This window comes from Trichomycterus rosablanca, chromosome 6 (genome assembly GCF_030014385.1).
Source record: "Trichomycterus rosablanca isolate fTriRos1 chromosome 6, fTriRos1.hap1, whole genome shotgun sequence".
NCBI classification, from domain to species: Eukaryota; Metazoa; Chordata; class Actinopteri; order Siluriformes; family Trichomycteridae; genus Trichomycterus; species Trichomycterus rosablanca.
Genome location: NC_085993.1, coordinates 4,247,282 through 4,267,530, shown reverse-complemented (window position 1 = coordinate 4,267,530; position 20,249 = coordinate 4,247,282). Strand labels below are relative to the sequence as shown.

Here is a 20,249-nt window from a genome sequence, read left to right as displayed (position 1 = left end):
TCGAGACACCAGGTACGAGCGGTGGAGGAGTACTCCATACGTGTTAAAGCTCTTTGGCCCTCCTGGTCCAACATGGGTGTCGTACATAGGGCACAGATCCCATGTGCGTTATGAACTGGGCAAGATGCAATTAAGAGAAAAGGGGACAAGATGCCAACCCCCTATTCCCCCCAAAGACTTGGCAAGGTTCAAGCCCATCACTGCCAAGTTGGGCCCCTGAGCAGAGCCCTTAAAATATTGCTTGGATTTTATTCAGTGAGGCGGCACTGTGGCTCGGTGGGTAGCACTGTCGCCTCACAGCAAGAAGGTCCTGGGTTCGATTCCCAGGCGATGCGGTCCGGGTCCTTTCTGTGCGGAGTTTGCATGTTCTCCCCGTGTCTGCGTGGGTTTCCTCCGGAGCTCCGGTTTCCTCCCACAGTCCAAAAACATGCATGTGAGGTGATTTGGAGACACTGAATTGCCCTATAGGTGAATGTGTGTGTGTGTGTGTGTGTGTGTGTGTGTGTGTGTCTCCCCTGCGATGGACTGGTGCCATGTGTGTTATGAACTGGGCACTATGCACTTTGGAGAAAAGGGGACAAGATGCCAACCCCCAGGGCTGGACTGGGAACAAAATTCAGCCCTGGACTTTTTTCTTGACCAGCCCACTACAAGCACATCGCGCCACACATATCACCCATAATCAAATGTTAGATGATTTATATTAATAGTTTTCATCTATCTTATTACTAAAGTTAATAACTCACTATAATAAAAATTAAAATAATAAAAAAATAACTACAAACAAATATATAAATATTTCCAACACTTTCCTTTGGGATTAATAGTTCTATCCATCTATCACACACATCAAATTTACAATTTCTTAAATGGTTCTATTGGATTTCCCCATTCTGTCTCATTAAACCGCAAGAAATAAAATTAAACCTTTCTTTCATTAAACCTTTAACACTGGTAAATATGCTTTTTTCGCACTTTTATTCACACGCGATTCACGTTTGTTCCAAATTGGTGCATTGCTCCGATGAGCAAAAAAATAAATACTTTATATGTTGACAAGTGAAATTAACCATGTGAGCTATGCACATAATCACTCTAAAAATGTCCTGAACAGCTGCATTTTCCTTTCTGTATTATAGAGGACAAGATAGTGTTTACTTTTTCTGAAGAGCAGAGACTAATGGTACCATCTCAAATTATATCCACCGCCCTATGTAGTGCACTATGTTGGACATGATATCATAGAACTTTTACAAAAATCGTCCTTAAAACGGCTGGTTTAAAGCCCCTGATATCCAACAGTAGCTTAGATAACTACTTATTAATCATTCAGCGACTGTTAAAAGAAATGTTTTGTACTGTTAGGAAGTACCCTAAGTAGGGCATAGGCGACATTTGAGATGGGCCCACAGTCTCTTCTTAAACGGCGTTACTAACGAAGCAGAGTCACCGAACACTAACTTTTCCTTTTGCTCTTTGACTATGCTGTAGTTCCTCACTGCCAAACAGGTTGTCCAGTTTCCTGCACTTTTCTGCATCTGCTTGCAGCTTTTTCTGTTTTTTATCACAGGCTTTTTCTGCACCTCCTGTACGCTTTTTCGACCCTTTCTCCATCTCGCACTCATTCATAGTTTTTGTACCGGTGGTTGTGATTACGATTAATCCTGGGGGAGGGACATTTCTGTGATTGGCCAATGGACATGCAGTGAGGATACTGTGGTGGGCCAATGCACACTTCAGGATTATTATTCAGGAATATTTAAAACAGAATTTATTTTTCACTCTCTCAGCGGCCCACATACAGAGCGGCCCACCGGGAAAACTCCCGACCCTCCCGATGGCCAGTCCATCCCTGCCAACCCCCCTCCCCCCCAAACTTTTTTAGCCACATAACTGATCTGATCTCACTGTGAATATCTGCTAACATAATGAAGTGTGGTAACCGTCTTCTTTCTCTCTTCTCATAGAAACTGGCAAACTCTAAAGCACACACGTCCAGGTTCATCAGCGCCAACCTGCCATGCAACAAGTTCAAGAATCGCCTGGTCAACATCATGCCCTACGAGTCCAGCCGAGTGTGCCTGCAGCCCATCAGAGGGGTGGAGGGGTCCGACTACATCAACGGCAGTTTTATCGATGGATACAGGTGTGTGTGTGTGTATGTGTGTGTTGGTACTCTTCTCAACAGAAGCTAGATCATCCCACTGAAGCAATAGGTTTGATTGTTCATGCTGTTAATGCCAGTCTAAGGTTGTGGGCATTTGTCTGCTTTTATCCATCCCGCGCTTCTTACCACTGTCCCTGTCAGTGATGCTGTTGCCACCACCACCACCAATTAGCCACTGGGCTATGTGCAGTGCCCATTTGTCACCAAACATCTTGCCCGAATGCCACCTCTAGGAAGGTTTGAGGCTATGCCAAGCTTCTTATATTTCGTAGTAATTAAAGCCACTGTGGTCCCAACCACAGACCAGTGGTTTGTCTTAAAAAATAGGTAACGCCGCTCAGGTGGCGCGGTGGTAAAAACACACGCTGCAACCGGGGCTGGATCTCAAGTACGCTGTATCGAATCCAGCTCTGCCTTACCGGCCGAGGCTGAGCGGCTATATGAACAATGATTGGCCTGTTGTTCAGATGGGCGGGTTACGACCTCTGCTGGCTGATTAGAGGCGCCTACACGGAGATGAGGAAGGAGTGCTGTTAGGGTGAGTCTCTCCGGACGCAATGCTAGGTGGCGCAACACTCGTCAATGTGTGGGTGGCGAGATGCATACGGCTTGCTGCTCAGGGGGAGAAAAAGGGGAGAAAATGCATTAAAAAAAATAATAATAAATAGGTAACATGGTCACTTTAAATACCAATGTGGAGAAGGAACAAGACCTTGTGTCAAAATTTGGCACAGATTTGGCACAGCCAGGCACTCGCGTGGTGCAGTGGTAGAACACGCATTTCGAACTTGGGCTCTCTTGTTACCCTAATGGAGTCTGTTTCTGACAGTTTGTTCAGAAACATGCAAACCAGTAGCCCGCTGGCGGTGACTTTGTAGGGCTCTGGCAGTGCTCCGCCTGTTTCTCCTGACACAAAGGAGCAGATACCGCTCCTGCTGCAGTGTTGATGCCCTTCTACGGCCCTGTCCTGCTCTCCTCATGTAACGGTCTGTGTCCTGGTATCTCCTCAATGCTCTTGAGACTGTTCTGGGAGACACAGCATCTTTAAATCTCAGCTCTGCTATCAGCCTGTAGGGCACTTACACAGACTATAACTGGCTCTCCAGAGGAGGGATGGCAGTTGGGATTTCTCATTACTGCTGCAATTATGACCTGTGCCGGCTGATCGATGGAACCTGCACAGAGACGGGCAATAATGGGAATCGGTGCGTGACTCTTTGTGCGCGATACAGATCCTTATATGAACCTGCCTTGTGTAGGGGAAAAGAAGCGATCGCTGCTGCACATGTGTTGGAGGGGAGTGTGTGAGGGGAGTGGAGGTCTGCAGCAGTAAAAATGAAATACAGTCGGGTAATTAGATACGACTAGGTTGGGTGGAAACTGGGGCTTAATGCATAAATAGACAATAGAAAAAAAATTGGCACAGAGAATCATGTTGCATGTTAAGAGAAGCGATGTGACGTCATCAGTCTGCGAGGTTTTTCCAGTGGGTGCGAAAATATATGCAAAACACAGCACTAAGGTCCACAAAAGTGCTAAACATGCACATACGATTAACAGTAAAATAAACAACGTAAATAGACGTGTACACTGATCAGCCAAAACATTAAAACCACCTCCTGGTTTCTACACTCACTGTCCATTTTATCAGCTCCACTTACCATATAGAAGCACTTTATAGTTCTACAATTACTGACTGTAGTTCATCTGTTTCTCTACATATCTTTTTAATCTGCTTTCACCCTGTTCTTCAATGGTCAGGACCCCCACAGGACCACTACAGAGCAGGTATTATTTGGGTGGTGGATCATTCTCAGTACTGCAGTGACACTGACATGGTGGTGGTGTGTTAGTGTGTGTTGTGCTGGTATGAGTGGATCAGACACAGCAGCGCTGCTGGAGTTTTTAAATACCGTGTCCACTCACTGTCCACTCTATTAGACACTCCTACCTAGTTGGTCCACCTTGTAGATGTAAAGTCAGAGACGATCGCTCATCTATTGCTGCTGTTTGAGTTGGTCATCTTCTAGACCTTCAATAGTGCTCACAGGATGCAGCCCACGGGGGACTATTCTCAGTCCAGCAGTGACACTGAGGTATTTAAAAACTCCAGCAGCGCTGCTGTGTCTGATCCACTCATACCAGCACAACACACACTAACACACCACCACCATGTCAGTGTCACTGCAGTGCTGATAATGATCCACCACCTAAATACCTGCTCTGTGGGGGTCCTGTGGGGGTCCTGACCATTGAAGAACAGCATGAAAGGGGGCTAACAAAGCATGTAGAGAAACAGATGGACTACAGTCAGTAATTGTAGAACTACAAAGTGCTTATATGGTAAGTGGAGCTGATAAAATGGACAGTGAGCATAGAAACAAGGAGGTGGTTTTAATGTTATGGCTGATTGGTGTAAATATGTAAAGTAAAACTTGTAAATAAATGTTGTAAATAAATAAAACTGTTGTACTTTACTACTGGGGAGAAATTTCATTTACCTTGTGTGGTGGAGGAAATGTTTTGTATAGTGGGGATTCAGAGTTTCTATTATTCTGAGTCTGAAGCTCTGCTGGTACATAACTGAGCACTAGAACTGCAAAAATGAAGCATAAAACATGAAAAAGGCGAGAACAAAGAAAGCCTCCTCACAAAATTAAGCCTATCACTCATGTAAACAGAGAGACGTGCGCTGGCTAGCGGACAATTTCTGAACTGCTGGTCTTGGGACGCTTCTCTTGGGAATTATAAACAATCGGTCGGACATTCGGTTTTCCAGATTGTGTCCGTTAAATCTGAAATCTGTTAAATGGAGGTCTGTTAAATCGAAGTTCCTCTGTATTTTATACATCTACATAAAAAAGAAAATTTTTAGGTGTTCTAGCCACAAAGAACGCAATTATTTGAGGAATAACTGAATCCAGAAGAGTCGTCAACTGATCCACGAGTGAACCCTGTTTTTTTTACTTTTTCAGATGTTACTGATGTGTTTGGAGTCTGATGGTTCCCTCAGCGCTTCTTCAATCAGACTAATGATCAGACGCGTGTCTCTTAAAGCTAAATAATTATTAGCAGCTCTGTTTGAAATGAAGCGCTTTTACTAGCTTTTAGCTTGATGGGTTTGTTTACGTGTGTGTGTGTGTGTGTGTGTGTGTGTGTGTGTTGTTGTTGTTGGCTTGCTCCGGCTTCAATTTAACTTCCAGTTGCTTAATGAAGCTCAAAGGACCTTCTCACCTGAGTGAGGTGTGTGTGTGTGTGTGTGTGTGTGTGTGTGTGTGTGTGTGCGCGCACCATTAGCCGCATTAACTTCCCCACAGCAGACGGCAGGACTGGATGTTTTTTCTTTCTTTTTCATCTTTAATAGAACCGTTTATTTATTCATTCACTGTGAAAAACTAATTCGTCCTGATGAGGGTCACAGCAGGTCTAGCACCCCACAGCTGTTAAGATTTTGGACGAATAAACAAAAGGTTTCTGGTTCAAGCCCATCACTGCCAAGTTGCCGCTGTTGGGCCCCTAAGCAGAGCCCTTAAAATATTGCTTGAATTGTATTCAGTGATAATTGTAATTTTATAAAATGCAATTTGGTGCCCATAGTGCTCTGGCGCCCTGCTTGTGGGTATTCCGGGTCATTCAATGTGGGCTCTAAGTGATCACGTTGCTATTGTATCATAAATCTTTATAAACAATAAATGGAATAAAATAATTTCAACCAATCAGAATGCAGATCATTACTACACACTGCTCGTCGTTAGCATCGTGTTGACCTTTAATGTTGACCCACCCTCCAGTGACCCTAAAGCCATGGAATATATGGCCTCACCTCTGTGGCCAAGTGGGTCTAAAATGATTTTTAGGTGTGGACAGCTTTCACCTCGTCATTCCTGTCGCACACAGCGCAGAAGATCTGAACCAACCATACAGGAACAAACCCACACCGAACCCGTCCTGGCTGATCGAGCACATTTGTGGTTAGAGGAACACTGTGTACCTCCTCCTCCTCCTCCTCCTGTGTTGTTACCCTCTCTTCATTTTGTTTTTGATGCCCGTATCTCTGGGAGAGGAGAAGAGATGAGAATAGATGACATCAGCTGTAGTGAAACACATCACAGATTCAGATTTGCCCCCACAGCAGATCATAAAACGGAGCCCCAGTGTGTGTGATCAGTGCTGCAGTTCCACAGTGCCCACTGCTGCTCAAACTGAGTAACTACATCCACCTAACATAAACGATAGATAGATAGATAGATAGATAGATAGATAGATAGATAGATAGATAGATAGATAGATAGATAGATAGATAGATAGATAGATAGATAGATAGACAGACAGACAGGTGGATGGATGGATGGACGGACGGACGGACGGACGGACGGACAGACAGACAGACATACAGACAAATAGACATATAGATAGACAGACAGACAGAAAGACAGATAGATAGATAGATAGATAGATAGATAGATAGATAGACAGACAGACAGACAGACAGACAGATATGTAGACAGACAGACAGACAGATAGACAGACAGACATGTAGGTAGGTAGGTAGACAGACAGACAGACAGACGACAGATAGAAAGATAGATAGACAGACAGACAGACAGACAGACAGACAGACAGACAGACAGACAAAAAGACAGATAGATAGATAGATAGATAGATAGATAGATAGATAGATAGACAGACAGACAGACAGACAGACAGACAGACAGACTAGTATTACTGCACAATACCGTGTAGGTGAATAAATATATAGACGTTATATGTAATATAATTAATTATAGTGTCCTGTGCAGTAAATATTAACATGAATTAACTCTATCTACTAAACTATACAACCAAAAGTTTGTGGACACCTGATTATAGCTTAGTTGGATGTTTTATTCAGAACTATGGGCATTTATGTAGAGTTGCTTCCTTTCTGCAAGATTTTGGAGTGTGTCTATGGGAATTTGAGTGTTAATTAGCCTGTAATTTTATACACCATGTGCAGAATGAACATCTCATAGTGGCTGCGAAACTCTTACTTTCTTTATCAAATAATTATTCTTTAATCAAATCATTTAAATTTTGTATTTGCACAATATGGTCAAAAGTATGTGGACACATGATTATAGGCTTGTTGGATGTTCCATTTCAAAACTATGGGCATGTATATAGAGTTGACCCTTTACTCTTCGAGAAAGGCTTTCTGCAAGATTTTGGAGAGTGTCTGTGGGAATTTGAATGTCAATTAAGCTGTAATTTTAAACACTATGTGCTGATCAAACAGGTCACAGGTGTTTTTTTATTATATTTTTAAATTATTGAAAACATATCAGATTTGCCCTAATGTACATGATGTGGTCAAAAGTATGTGGACACCTGATCATGAGCTTGTTAGACGTTCCGGAATGAACTGGAGGCTTTCTTGACCAACACCAGTGCCCAGCCATCATACAAATGCACTTCTGTCTAAATGTTTTTTAAGGTTTTTAATAAAAAAATGTGCTACAAACATTGAGATGAGCTTTTAAATGTGACTTAATTGATTTATATTTGTATTAGGCATTACTGATCTTTGTGTGTGTATGTGTGTGTGTGTGTGTGTGTGTAGGCAGCAGAAAGCGTACATAGCGACTCAGGGTCCTCTAGCCGAGACCACAGAAGATTTCTGGAGAATGCTGTGGGAACACAACTCCACCATTGTAGTAATGCTGACCAAACTCCGAGAGATGGGACGGGTAGGTCAAACACACACACACACACACACACACTTTTAACCTGTTACCCTGTGGTCGTAACATGTACACAAAGATCATACACCGATCAGTCATAACATTATGACCACCTTGCTAATATTGTGTTGGTCCCCCTTTTGCTGCCATAACAGCCTTGCAACTGTGATGCTCTGTGTATTCTGACACCTTTCTATCAGAACCAACATTAACGCCTTCAGCAATCTGAGCTACAGTAGCTCGTCTGTTGGATCGGACCACACGGGCCAGCCTTCTCTCCCCACGTGCATCAATGAGCCTTGGCCGCCCATGACCCTGTCGCCGGTTTACCACTGTTCCCTTCATGGACCACTTTTAATAGATACTGACCACTTGCTGCCTAATATAATATATCTCACCCACTAACAGGTGCCGTGATGAAGAGATAATCAGTGTTATTCACTTCACCTGTCAGTGCTATATAATGTTATGCCTGGACCTTAATCATGAACAAAAAACATCAGCAACTATTTACAAAAGTAGCGAGCCATCGTATTATAGCCTAGTTGAATGTTTCATTCAGAACTATGGGCACTTATATAGAGTTGTCCCTTTTCTGCAAGATTTTGGAGTGTGTCTGTGGGAATTTGAGTGTTTAGTAGCCTGTAATTTTATACACCACGTGAGGAATGAACAGGTCAGAGTTGCAGTGAAACTCTTACTGTCTTTATCAAAGAAAATCACATTAGGGATTTTTTATTATTTTTTTAATAAAATTATGATTTTTTTTTTTTATGTGCACAATAGGGTCAAAAGTATGTGGACACATGATTATAGGCTTGTTGGATGTTCCATTTCAAAACTATGGTTATTAATATAGAACTGACCCTTCACTTTTTAATGGAGGCTTTCTGCAAGATTTTGGAGTGTCTGTGGGAATTTGAATGAATTTGAGTGTAGCTGGGTGGCCACACAGGGACAGATGGCTGTGTTTTAAAGGAGCGATTGCAAAACAGCACTATGAGGAAGTGTAGTTCTGAGAAAACTGCCCCTTCCCCCTTTCCGCAGTACGGCCGGTGTGGGCGTGGTAGGTTGGGACGTTTCATCTACAAGTGCAACTAGATAGATAGATAGATAGATACTTCATTTATCCCGAAGGAAATTCTTGAACTATTGACACATTAAAGCTTGTTTCTGATTTATAGAGATCAAAGCTTTTTATTGAGTAAATAAATAAATGTTTGACACTTGTTTCGCCACAAACAAATGTTACCGGTTACACCGTGATCACCAGCAGTGACCAAGAAAAAGTGATGTAGCAAATAACCGTGACCGTGTGTGTTTATTTTACAGGAGAAGTGCCATCAGTACTGGCCGGCCGAGCGCTCTGCACGCTACCAGTACTTCGTGGTGGACCCCATGGCTGAGTACAACATGCCGCAGTACATCCTCCGAGAGTTCAAAGTCACAGACGCCAGGGTACGAACGACACTTTTATCACCGATTCACCGTTTCAAACTACATTATCAACACTATCATTTAATCAGCATCAATTTTCTTCTCTCAGGACGGTCAATCCAGGACCATCCGACAGTTCCAGTTCACCGATTGGCCGGAGCAGGGTGTACCAAAGACGGGAGAGGGATTTATCGACTTCATCGGTCAGGTGCACAAGACCAAGGAGCAGTTCGGCCAGGACGGACCGATTACCGTTCACTGCAGGTGTGTGTGAATGTGCTTTTGAAATTATTTAGACATGTCCATTTCCACCACTGCAATGTCAAGCCAAAGGTCTTCCAGGTACACAAATCCACAAAGTTGAATCAGTTCATCTGGACGCAAGTTTGGTGTAGAGATACCTTTCGCCACTCAATCCAAGTGACTTCTTCAGTCTGAGCTGGCGGTGAAAACCCCGACCTTATATGCAGCCGATTTGCATAACGACCGATCACAGTCCATTGCATAACAATGGAACCGGTGATCAGGTCCATATGCAAATCATAATGACCATTAATTACAATGGCCATGTGTGCCTTTCATATATGATTGGGGTATAGCTCCTATTACAGCGTTGTAAGATGGTGAGAGATGTACCCTAAGGACCGGGTTCCTCGACACAAACAGAGTAACGTAGTATATGCTGTTAGGTGCTGGGAGGATTGCCGGGAACTGTACATCGGGGAAACTAAACAGCCACTGGCTAAACGGACGACCCAACATCGAAGATCAACCTCTTCTGGCCAGGACTCCGCGGTTTACACTCACCTGCAAGCCAGCGGCCACTCGTTTAATGATGACGATGTGCAGATCCTCGACAAGGAGGAACGCTGGTTTGAACGTGGAGTCAAAGAGGCCGTCTATGTGAAGAGGGAACGACCATCCCTGAACCGGGGAGGAGGCCTGAGAGTACATCTCTCACCATCTTACAACGCTGTAATAGGAGCTATACTCCAATGATGGCCACACATGGCCATTGTAATTAATGGTCATTGTGATTTGCAATCGGCTGCATATAAGGTTGCAGTATTCACCACCAGCTCACACTGAAGAAGTCACTTGGATGAGTGGCGAAACGTTTCTCTACAACAAACTTGTGTCCAGATGAACTGATTCAACTTTGTGGGTCAAGCCAAAGGGCTCTTCTTTTTCCCTAGCCAGCATTACTAACACACATGAATAAATACACTCTACTTCAAGTATTTGTTCCAGCACCAACAGAGTGAATCCCCATCTGGACTTCCCTCCCTCAGATACAGCCAGTTGTGTCTGTTGAGTGTCCAACCAGGACAGAGGAACAGCTGAATAATAAAACAGCAGGGCTTAAATAACAATTGTGTAGATTGTGTTTGTGTGTGTGTGTGTGGGGGGGGGGCATTAGCTTTGAGGACAGCACGGTGGCTCAGTGGGTAAGTACTGTTGCCCCACAGCAAGGAGGTCCAGGGTTCTTTCTGTGTGGAGTTTGCATGTTCGCCCCGTGTCTGCTTGGGTTTCCTCCCGCAGTCCAAAGACGTTCAGTCAGGTGAATTGGAGATACAAAATTGTCCATGACTGTGTTTGATATTCTGCTAGCACACCAGTGCTGGGATTCTGAACTCCCGGTTCGAATCTCAGCTCTGCTACCGACCAACTGGTTGCCCTCTAGCGGGCACAATGGGCAGTGCCTGCAGCAGACAGAATTGGCCACTTTGTCTGCTGGGTGGGAAAGACCGGACTAATAAGTGGGCGGACCCTGGTCACTGTCCAAGGAGCATGGAGATCGGTGTGTGGCTCTCAGTGCACAATCTCCGGCCTCATGTCCACCGAGATGCAGGCGAAAAAAGAAGGGGTCGAGGGACTGCACTCGTGTCAGAGGGGCAAGGGGCAGGTGAATATACCCTCTTCTGATGCAATCGAGATCCCCAGCAGCAGAAGACTAACTGGCTACTGCTAAACTGGCAGGAACACCCAGGTCGATTAAACAACCCCCTAGTATTCAATTCATGGCTATGACCTTGATTTTTTTTGCTGTGTTTCTCACCTCAGATGAGCTCAATGTTACATCACAGTGTCAGACATAAATAAATGCCACATAAACAGATGCTGCCATAATGCAGCGTTATGGCTGGCAGTGCCCAACTCATTTAGCTTTCTCAATAACATCAATGTGTGCAATCCACACCAGAGGTCATTTGTGTGGATGTGATGGCTAGAAAGTGCTTTCGGTTTGCTGTTTTGCTCTGTGTGTAAGAATACTGTGAGTGTGTGTGTGCGTGTGCTAGAATATAAGTGTGTATCAGTGTATATAACTGATCTGCCCCCCTGTCCGCCCCTACAGTGCCGGCGTGGGTCGTACGGGCGTGTTCATCACTCTGAGCATCGTACTGGAGAGGATGAGATACGAGGGCGTGGTGGATCTTTTCCAAACCGTCAAGACCCTGCGGACTCAGAGACCGGCCATGGTCCAGACCGAGGTAAGAACCGAGACCCGGATCAGCAGATCGCGAGACGTTCCGCGGTATAAAGTTAAAACGCGGAACCCCTACGTGTCTGATAAAGCTGCTGACAGTGAGAAACTGTAGCGCTGCTGGCAGACAGGCAGAGCAGATGGTTGTGCCACAGTGCCACAGCTTGAGAACAAGTGGGTACAAATCCAAGTTATCGTGCCACTCATTATATGTGACACTTCTGTGTATAAATATGGTTTGTTTGTATCGTGTGCCCACCTCTGATTTACTGAAATGAAAATAAATATCTAATTTTATATTACAAAGTACATCAGAAAAGATGGATCTTTTTCTGAAGTGTATAAACTGACAGATTGACTGATTACTGCATTATAAGACCAAAAGTATATGGACACCTGATAATAAGCTTTTACCACAGATCCTTCCTTTTGTATTGCACCTATAATAGTGTCCTTGGGAAATGTGTTCCACCAGAGTTTGGAGAGTTTAGCTTTTGTAACGTCAGGCACTAACAGGGACTGCCATTCGTAATTCCAATTCATCCTGAAGGTTTAGTGCAATTGAGGTCCTGAAATTTCTCCACATCAAACCATATCTTTATGGACTGAAGTGTCATGCTAGAACAGGAAAAGATTCCTCCCCAAACTGTTGGCACAAAAGCTGAGGCATTTATGTTTCTATATGATTGATGGTTTATATGTGTGACTGAAATACCTCAAATCAACAATTAAAAGCGACATCTAGGTACAGTTATTATATATATTATAAATATTGGGACACCCATTTACATTTACATTTTCTGCATTTAGCAGACGCTCTTATCCAGAGCGACTTACAGAAGTGCTTCCATAGTAAAAATTTAATTTCTCAAGTTTTAGTAAACAACAGTCGAAGAACACAAATCTGCTGAAACCTGTTAGAACCAAAGTGGTTTTGGAAATGGAAAAAAATGTTAGTAAATAAGTACAAGTCAGCTTAAGTGCTCAGTAAAAAGGTGATGAAGGTTTTTAATCGTTTTTTAAAGACAGCAAGAGACTCAGATGTTCGGACAGACAGAGGAAGTTAATTCCACCACTTGGGTGCTAGAACAGAGAAGAGCCTTGATGCTTGTCTTCCTTTAGTCCTGGGTGGAGGCTCAAGTCGAGCGAGACTAGTGGCTCGGAGGTTGTGCGGTACAGAGCGAGGCTTGATTAGACCGCGAAGGTAGCTTGGGGCTGGTCCATTTTTGGCTTTGTTGGCGAGCATCAGTAGGCGAGCATCACCCCTTCTAATTAATGTGTTTCAGACACAACAATGGGGGGGGCTATTCCAGCTTTTCAGTGGACGCAAGGAACACAGTAACACCCTGGACGGGGCGCCAGTCCATCACAGGGCAGACACATACACACACACACACACACACACACACACACACACACACACATACACACACACACACACACACACACACACACACACACACACACATACACACACCCATTCACCTATAGGGCAATTCAGTGTCTCCAATTGACCTGACTGCATGTTTTTGGACTGTGGGAGGAAACCGGAGCAGACACGGGGAGAACATGCAGACTCCACACAGAAAGGACCCGGACCGCCCCACCTGGGGATCGAACCCAGGACCTTCTTGCTGTGAGGCAACAGTGCTACCCACCGAACAGAACAGTTTTAATAAATTCATTATATAAAGAAAATGATATGCTTCCAACTTTGCAACAGTTTAGGGAAGGTCCTTTCCTGTTTCAGCATGACTGTTCCCCTGTGCACAAATCAAGATCTATACAAAAAATGAAGAAAAGCTCAGCCCCAGTGAACAGCTCTGGAATGAACTGGAACCTCAGTGCCCATCCATACAAATGCTCTTTTGACTGAATGGGCACAAATTCCCTCAGACATACTTCATTGTCTTGTGAGAAGCCTTCACAGAACAGTGGCTGCTGTTACGGCTGAAAAGATCACATAGAGGTCACTCTATTTTAATAGCAGGTGTCCAATAAGCTCATGGTCAGGTGTCCAAATACTTCTGGTCATAGAGTGTATTTTTTATTTCAAACAGGCTAAATGATAAGACAGACACACAGAGGCAGCTAGAGAAAAGAACAGAGATGTTTAGTAATTGCTTTATTATGATCCGGATTGCAGGGGGTCCAGTGCATACCCGGAAAGTTCTCAGCCCCAGAGGAATTTATAGTAGCCAATCCATCTACAGGAATGAGGTTGCACAGTGAGAGAACACTGGAGTACCTAGAGGGAACTCATAACCACACGCATAAGAGATGAGAACCGAACCCAGGTCGCTAAGTTGTGTAGAACTTATTTTATCATACTGTATATACCGTAACAATCACAAAAACACAGTGAGACCCGGGTGGGATTCCAGTTTGCCCATCCTGGTCAGGGTCACATGCTGAACAGGGTGAGAATCACACACACTCACACACATTCATCTCTCCCATTTAGAGGCAATTCTGAGCAGCCAATCCAACTTCTGCATGTTTCTGAGAGTCGAACAAACACCCAAGTCCTCCGCCAGCTGCTGCACCTCTGTAACGTTTCATCTTGTGTGTTCTCAGGACCAGTACCAGCTGTGTTACCGGGCGGCTCTCGAGTATCTGGGAAGCTTCGATCACTATGCAACGTAACTGCTTGCCTGTAAATCACCGGAACGCTCTGGAACGCCCCTCAGGAGAGCCGAGCCGAGCCGGCGCATTGTTCTGAGCCACAACACACACTCCACGTTTCAGTTCTTACGCTGAGAGAAAGTTCAGGAGTCTAAATCGACAGCGGGATCCTCAGACCTCCATCCTGTCCGTCATCCGTCAGCTCTATCAAATCCAGAAAATCCCATATCACTACAAAAAAAATCAGTTCTTCGGAATCTGCTGAGACTTTTATTGTTTTTTTTTATGTTTATCATTATTACTTTTATTATTATGAATTTTTAATACTATGCCAGTTCAACACTGTATGTGATTTTCATTTATATCAGTATGTTATTGGTTCTATTTTTATTCTTTGTTAGTATTGCTATCCTTTTGTTGTAATCATTTTATCATTTCTATACATACATATATTTTTTTATTATTATTATGTTAATCATGCTACTGTCTTATTATGGGGCAGGTATTTAATCACGTCCCAATTAACAAACGCCAAGCTGCTGATTTTTTCCCGTGTGTCATTTTTATCCTGTTTTACTCACTTCCTGTTATTCGGAAGGAGGCGATGAGAGCTCTCCTACATCGTTTCGGCTCCTGACTTCTCCTCCTTTTAAAGAGTGTGAAAATAATGACTGGACACTGATATTGAACACAGGATCTGATAGTCTACAAACTATATCCATGAACTACGCTATATGGTGAGAAGTATTTGGTCACCCCTTTCTAATGATTGACTCTATTGAGTCTACTGACCTACACAAAGCCCTGGTCTCAACCCAACTTAACATTGATGGTGAGCCAGGCCTTCTCTCGTCCAACATCACTGCCTAAACTCACTGATTCTTGATTAAATGGGCACAAATTCCCACAGAGAAAGACTTCCCAGAAGGCTCGATGAAATTAAAGCTACAAAGGAAAGAAGGAGGAATTCAAAATAAATGCACAGGATGTCTAACCAGATCATTGTCAGGTCTCCCAGAACTTTGGTCCGTATTGTGTATTAGTGGGCATCATTTCCCCCGTGATGAACCATCAGCTCCGCTCAGCTCAGATCAAATCAGACATGTACAAGGAATATTCTTTTAAAGGTGCGGTCAATGATTTTTAAGTGAAAACTTAAGTTTCTTTGTATTTGATGGCATAAAGTATCTGATCGGAGAGAAAACGGAGTAATCGGTGGCGCCCGTGTTCCCATAATCTTTGTCATTTAACCGTAACCCAGGTATCAATCGGTCTGTTTACATTTCTAGCATTTAGCAGATGCTTTTATCCAAAGCAACTTACAATTGTGACTGACAACAACTCAAGCAAGGGTTATGTTGAGGATAAAGGGCCTGGTTATGTATAAAGAACTACTGTATGTTCAGGGGCCAAATGGTGAAAACTAAGCAGTGATTTGGCTTGAACAGGCAACCTTCTGATTTCTAGTCCAGTACCTTAAGCACCTTAACCTTATTTAGAGAAACTGGTGTTTAAAACAGCCAGCTTCAATTTACCTTTGCAGCATTCAGCAGACGCTTTTATTCAAAGCGACTTACAATTATGACTGAACACGATTTGAACAGTTGAGGGTTAAGGGCCTGGCTCAGAGGCCCAACAGTGGCTACTTGGCAGCGATGGGGCTTGAACTGGCAACCTTCTGATTTCTAGTCCAGTACCTTAACCACTAAACTACCAATGCCTGATAATAGCATTGTTTCCATTTACATTTTCGCAGACGAATTTAGCAGACACGTTTATCCAGAGCGACTTGCAGTACTGTGACAGTATATATTGTGTAAGCCATTAAAGTTAGGGACCTTGCTCAAGGGCCCAACAGTGGCAACCTTGCATTGGTGGAGCTTGAATCAGCGATCTTTTGATTACTAGTCTAGTACCTTAACTACTAGGCTACAACCTTTAAAGTAATACATATACGTTTACATTTACATTTACAGCATTTAGCAGACGCTTTAATCCAAAGCGTCTTACAGTTGTGACAGTATACAATCTAAGCAATTAAGGGTTAAGGGTCTTGCTCAAGGGCCTAACAGCTGCAACCTGGCAGAGGTGGGGCTTGAACCGGCAACCCTCTGATAACTAGTCCAGTACCTTAACCACTAGGCTACAACAACCCCTGTTTAGACGGTTGCTGAGGATTCAAAGAAGATTACTAAATAGAGCATCAACATGTAGCCGCTCAGGTGGTGCAGCGGTAAAAACACACGCTGGAACCAGAGCTGGGATCTCGAATACATCGTATCGAATCTCAGCTCTGCCTGTTGGCTGGGCTGAGCGGTCACATGAACAACGATTGGCCTGTTGTTCAGATAGGGGTGGGATATTAAGCCATATAAGGACTCTCTCATAACTGGTGCAATTACAACCTCTGCTGGCTGATTGATGCCGCCTGCACAGAGACAGGGAGAGAGTGTGGATCAGGGTGTGTCTCTCCGTACATAGTGCTGATCCGCATTGCACTCGTCAAAGTGTAGGTGACCAGATGCATATGGCTGCTGCCCACGTGTCGGAGGGGGCGTGGGTTAGCTTCATTCTCCTTAATCGGAGCGGGGGTTGCATTAGTGAAGAGGAAGCATGACGCGAGACCATGATCAAGAAGGTGGTTCACCCAGGGCGAGGCTAAGCCATTGCACTCAGGTTGTGCTGACCCCTGCGAATTCCCCAAATGTGGGAATCTCAACTGCATAATTTCTGATAGTGGGGGACTGCGTTCGTGCTCTCCCCTGATTTATTACTACATTTCGTTGCCTTGTACCTGTACTGAGCAATGACAATAAAGTTGAATCTATCTAGATTAAATGTAAACCACTATAAAAAATAATATGGACCATCAACATCCAATCAGGAGAAAAATAACTGATGTTTAACTCTCTCTTGATACCATGTTGCGTCAAATCAGAAATCCCCAAATTCCCAAATCCCAAAAGATACTTGTTGTGGCCTCTCTGTGCTTGTTTGTCCTTTGCGGTGGCACATAAATCCTACATCCTACATTAAGAGAGAAAACGGAGTGATTGGTGGTGCCCATGTTCCCATAATCTCTGTCATTTAACCATGACCCAGGTATCAATCGGTCTGTTAACATTTCTAGCATTTAGCAGACGCTTTTATCCAAAGCGACTTACAATTGTGGCTGATAACAACTCAAGCAAGGGTCATGTTAAGGATAAAGAACCTTGTTATGGATAAAGAACTATGTTCAGGGGCCCAACTTTGAGAACTAAGCACTGGTTTGGCTTGAACAGGCAACCTTCTGATTTTTAATCCAGTACCTTAACCGCTGAGCTACCAATGAGATGTATTCTTTCATTTCTTTTTTCTCTGTTTTATAAAGCCGTCAACCAATCAGTGTTTTTAAGAGCAAGTTTTCAGCTTGGCTTTGTTCTGTGGATTTAAAGCCCAGTGATTAACAGTGTTAACAACATTAAGCAGCAATGCTAACCCTTCTTTCCGGCTCATACAATAAGACCACGTGTTTTGAGTCTGTATTTTTAAAGCTGGATTTGCTTGAACTGAGAATTTTAACATTTCACTATACAGCTAATGCTAAAATCACTGTCTGCACCTTTAAAGTCCTGTTAAAGTGTACACACCAGTTGAGGTTTCCCAGTGAACCATGAAGTATCTGAATAGAGAATCAGACCTCTATATATAAAATGACAGACATAAACACCTTACACTAAAGTGCAGTGATGGAAAACGATAAAGTACAGTAAAATGAACGCAGCACAACTGAATAGAGCACACACAACAAAAGTACAACAAACTTCAGATTCTTCGCTGCAGACGTGTAACAGATCGGGAGGGAACATTTCTGGCCGATTACAAGACACAGCATGGAACGGCCATCTGAAATCCCTGATCCTGATGTCTCAGATCTCTTAGCCTGTTATTACTACTATTGTTATTTTTTTTTTTTTTATTGTACCGTAATGATGCTATGATCGTATCTCACTGTGGCTCGGATGGACAATAGTACAACCTAACCAATCAGAATCATCGATTATAGACACTGGAGCGCTTCCCTTCTTTTGAAGTGAGGTGGATTCATACACTTCGGACTAATCTTTGTCGGCATCGAGATGGGACGGGTATCATGTGATCGACTGGATGGTCATCAGTTTTCTATTTGTTAATAAACCAGAAGAGAGATGAAATATGTATGAAAATCCTTGATGTTAATAAAGTTGAACAACTGGGTTTTGTACACGGCTGGTGGTTCTCTGGTTATTGTGTTGCTGAGTGGACGGATGGTCAGTCAAACCCCACGCGCAAACCACACACACATCCTTCATGTTGCCAGAGAAACAGATGGTGTGGGTGTAATCGCCAGTGCCCTGCTGCTCCTGAACCTGTGCCATCCAAAATACAGGCTGTTTGTGTATGTGTTAGTGTGTGTGTGTATCTGCGCATGTGTGTGGGAGTCTACCGCAGCCTGTCAGGAGTGACCAGTAGGGTCCCTTTGAGGTTTATTTGTACTTCATCTGTAGAGTTTAGGCTTCACTGCAGGCACCCCTTGATTGCCAACTGATGTAAGTCTAACTATGGTATTTGGCAATGAGGGTGTAATGGGGTCTAAAAGTCAGGTAGTCATGAAATTAAATGGTTAAGTACATACCTGGCAAAGTTCTATATTATACACTATATAATATATGGACCAATCAAACCCAGAAATACTGAATGTGGGGGAAACTACCAGCAAAAAGCTCTTTATACATGTTTTACATACGTATATGCGTGGGGTTATATATATATATATACAGTGTTTCACAAAAGTGAGTACACCCCTCACATTTCTGCAAATATTTTATTATATCTTTTCATGGGACAACACTATAGACATGAAACTTGGATATAACTTAGAGTAGTCAGTGTACAACTTGTATAGCAGTGTAGATTTACTGTCTTCTGAAAATAACTCAACACACAGCCATTAATGTCTAAATAGCTGCAACATAAGTGAGTACACCCCACAGTGAACATGTCCAAATTGTGCCCAAAGTGTCAATATTTTGTGTGACCACCATTATTATCCAGCACTGCCTTAACCCTCCTGGGCATGGAATTCACCAGAGCTGCACAGGTTGCTACTGGAATCCTCTTCCACTCCTCCATGATGACATCACGGAGCTGGTGGATGTTAGACACCTTGAACTCCTCCACCTTCCACTTGAGGATGCGCCACAGGTGCTCAATTGGGTTTAGTCCATCACCTTTACCTTCAGCTTCCAGTTTTCGAAGGGAGGGGATCATGCTCTGTTTCAGAATGTCACAGTACATGTTGGAATTCATGTTTCCCTCAATGAACTGCAGCTCCCCAGTGCCAGCAACACTCATGCAGCCCAAGACCATGATGCTACCACCACCATGCTTGACTGTAGGCAAGATACAGTTGTCTTGGTACTTCTCACCAGGGCGCTGCCACACATGCTGGACACCATCTGAGCCAAACAACTTTATCTTGGTCTCGTCAGACCACAGGGCATTCCAGTAATCCATGTTCTTGGACTGCTTGTTTTCAGCAAACTGTTTGCGGGCTTTCTTGTGCGTCAGCTTCCTTCTGGGATGACGACCATGCAGACCGAGTTGATGCAGTGTGCGGTGTATGGTCTGAGCACTGACAGGCTGACCTCCCATGTCTTCAACTTTTTTAAAGCCAATTTTTTAAAGCCAACCTCTGGATATGACGCCGAACACGTGGACTCAACTTCTTTGGTCGACCCTGACGAAGTCTGTTCCGAGTGGAACCTGTCCTGGAAAACCGCTGTATGACCTT

General features: G+C 43.7%; 1 protein-coding gene and 1 pseudogene across 10 annotated transcripts in view; both read left to right on the top strand.

The window, feature by feature from the left end:
* The window catches only part of ptprfa (protein tyrosine phosphatase receptor type Fa), a 266,847-nt gene extending 248,167 nt beyond the window's left edge, over nt 1-18,680 (top strand). For all 10 annotated transcript variants that reach the window (XM_062997303.1, XM_062997302.1, XM_062997299.1 and 7 more), the window contains 6 exons: nt 1,968-2,146; nt 7,767-7,893; nt 9,220-9,345; nt 9,434-9,588; nt 11,681-11,816; nt 14,387-18,680. In XM_062997303.1, coding sequence (XP_062853373.1) covers nt 1,968-2,146; nt 7,767-7,893; nt 9,220-9,345; nt 9,434-9,588; nt 11,681-11,816; nt 14,387-14,455 — 792 coding nt within the window. In that variant the 3' untranslated portion in view covers nt 14,456-18,680. The remainder of the gene's footprint in view (nt 1-1,967; nt 2,147-7,766; nt 7,894-9,219; nt 9,346-9,433; nt 9,589-11,680; nt 11,817-14,386) is intronic.
* On the top strand, nt 17,046-17,198 carry LOC134317395 (U1 spliceosomal RNA; annotated as a pseudogene).
* Nucleotides 18,681-20,249: the final 1,569 nt, after the last annotated feature.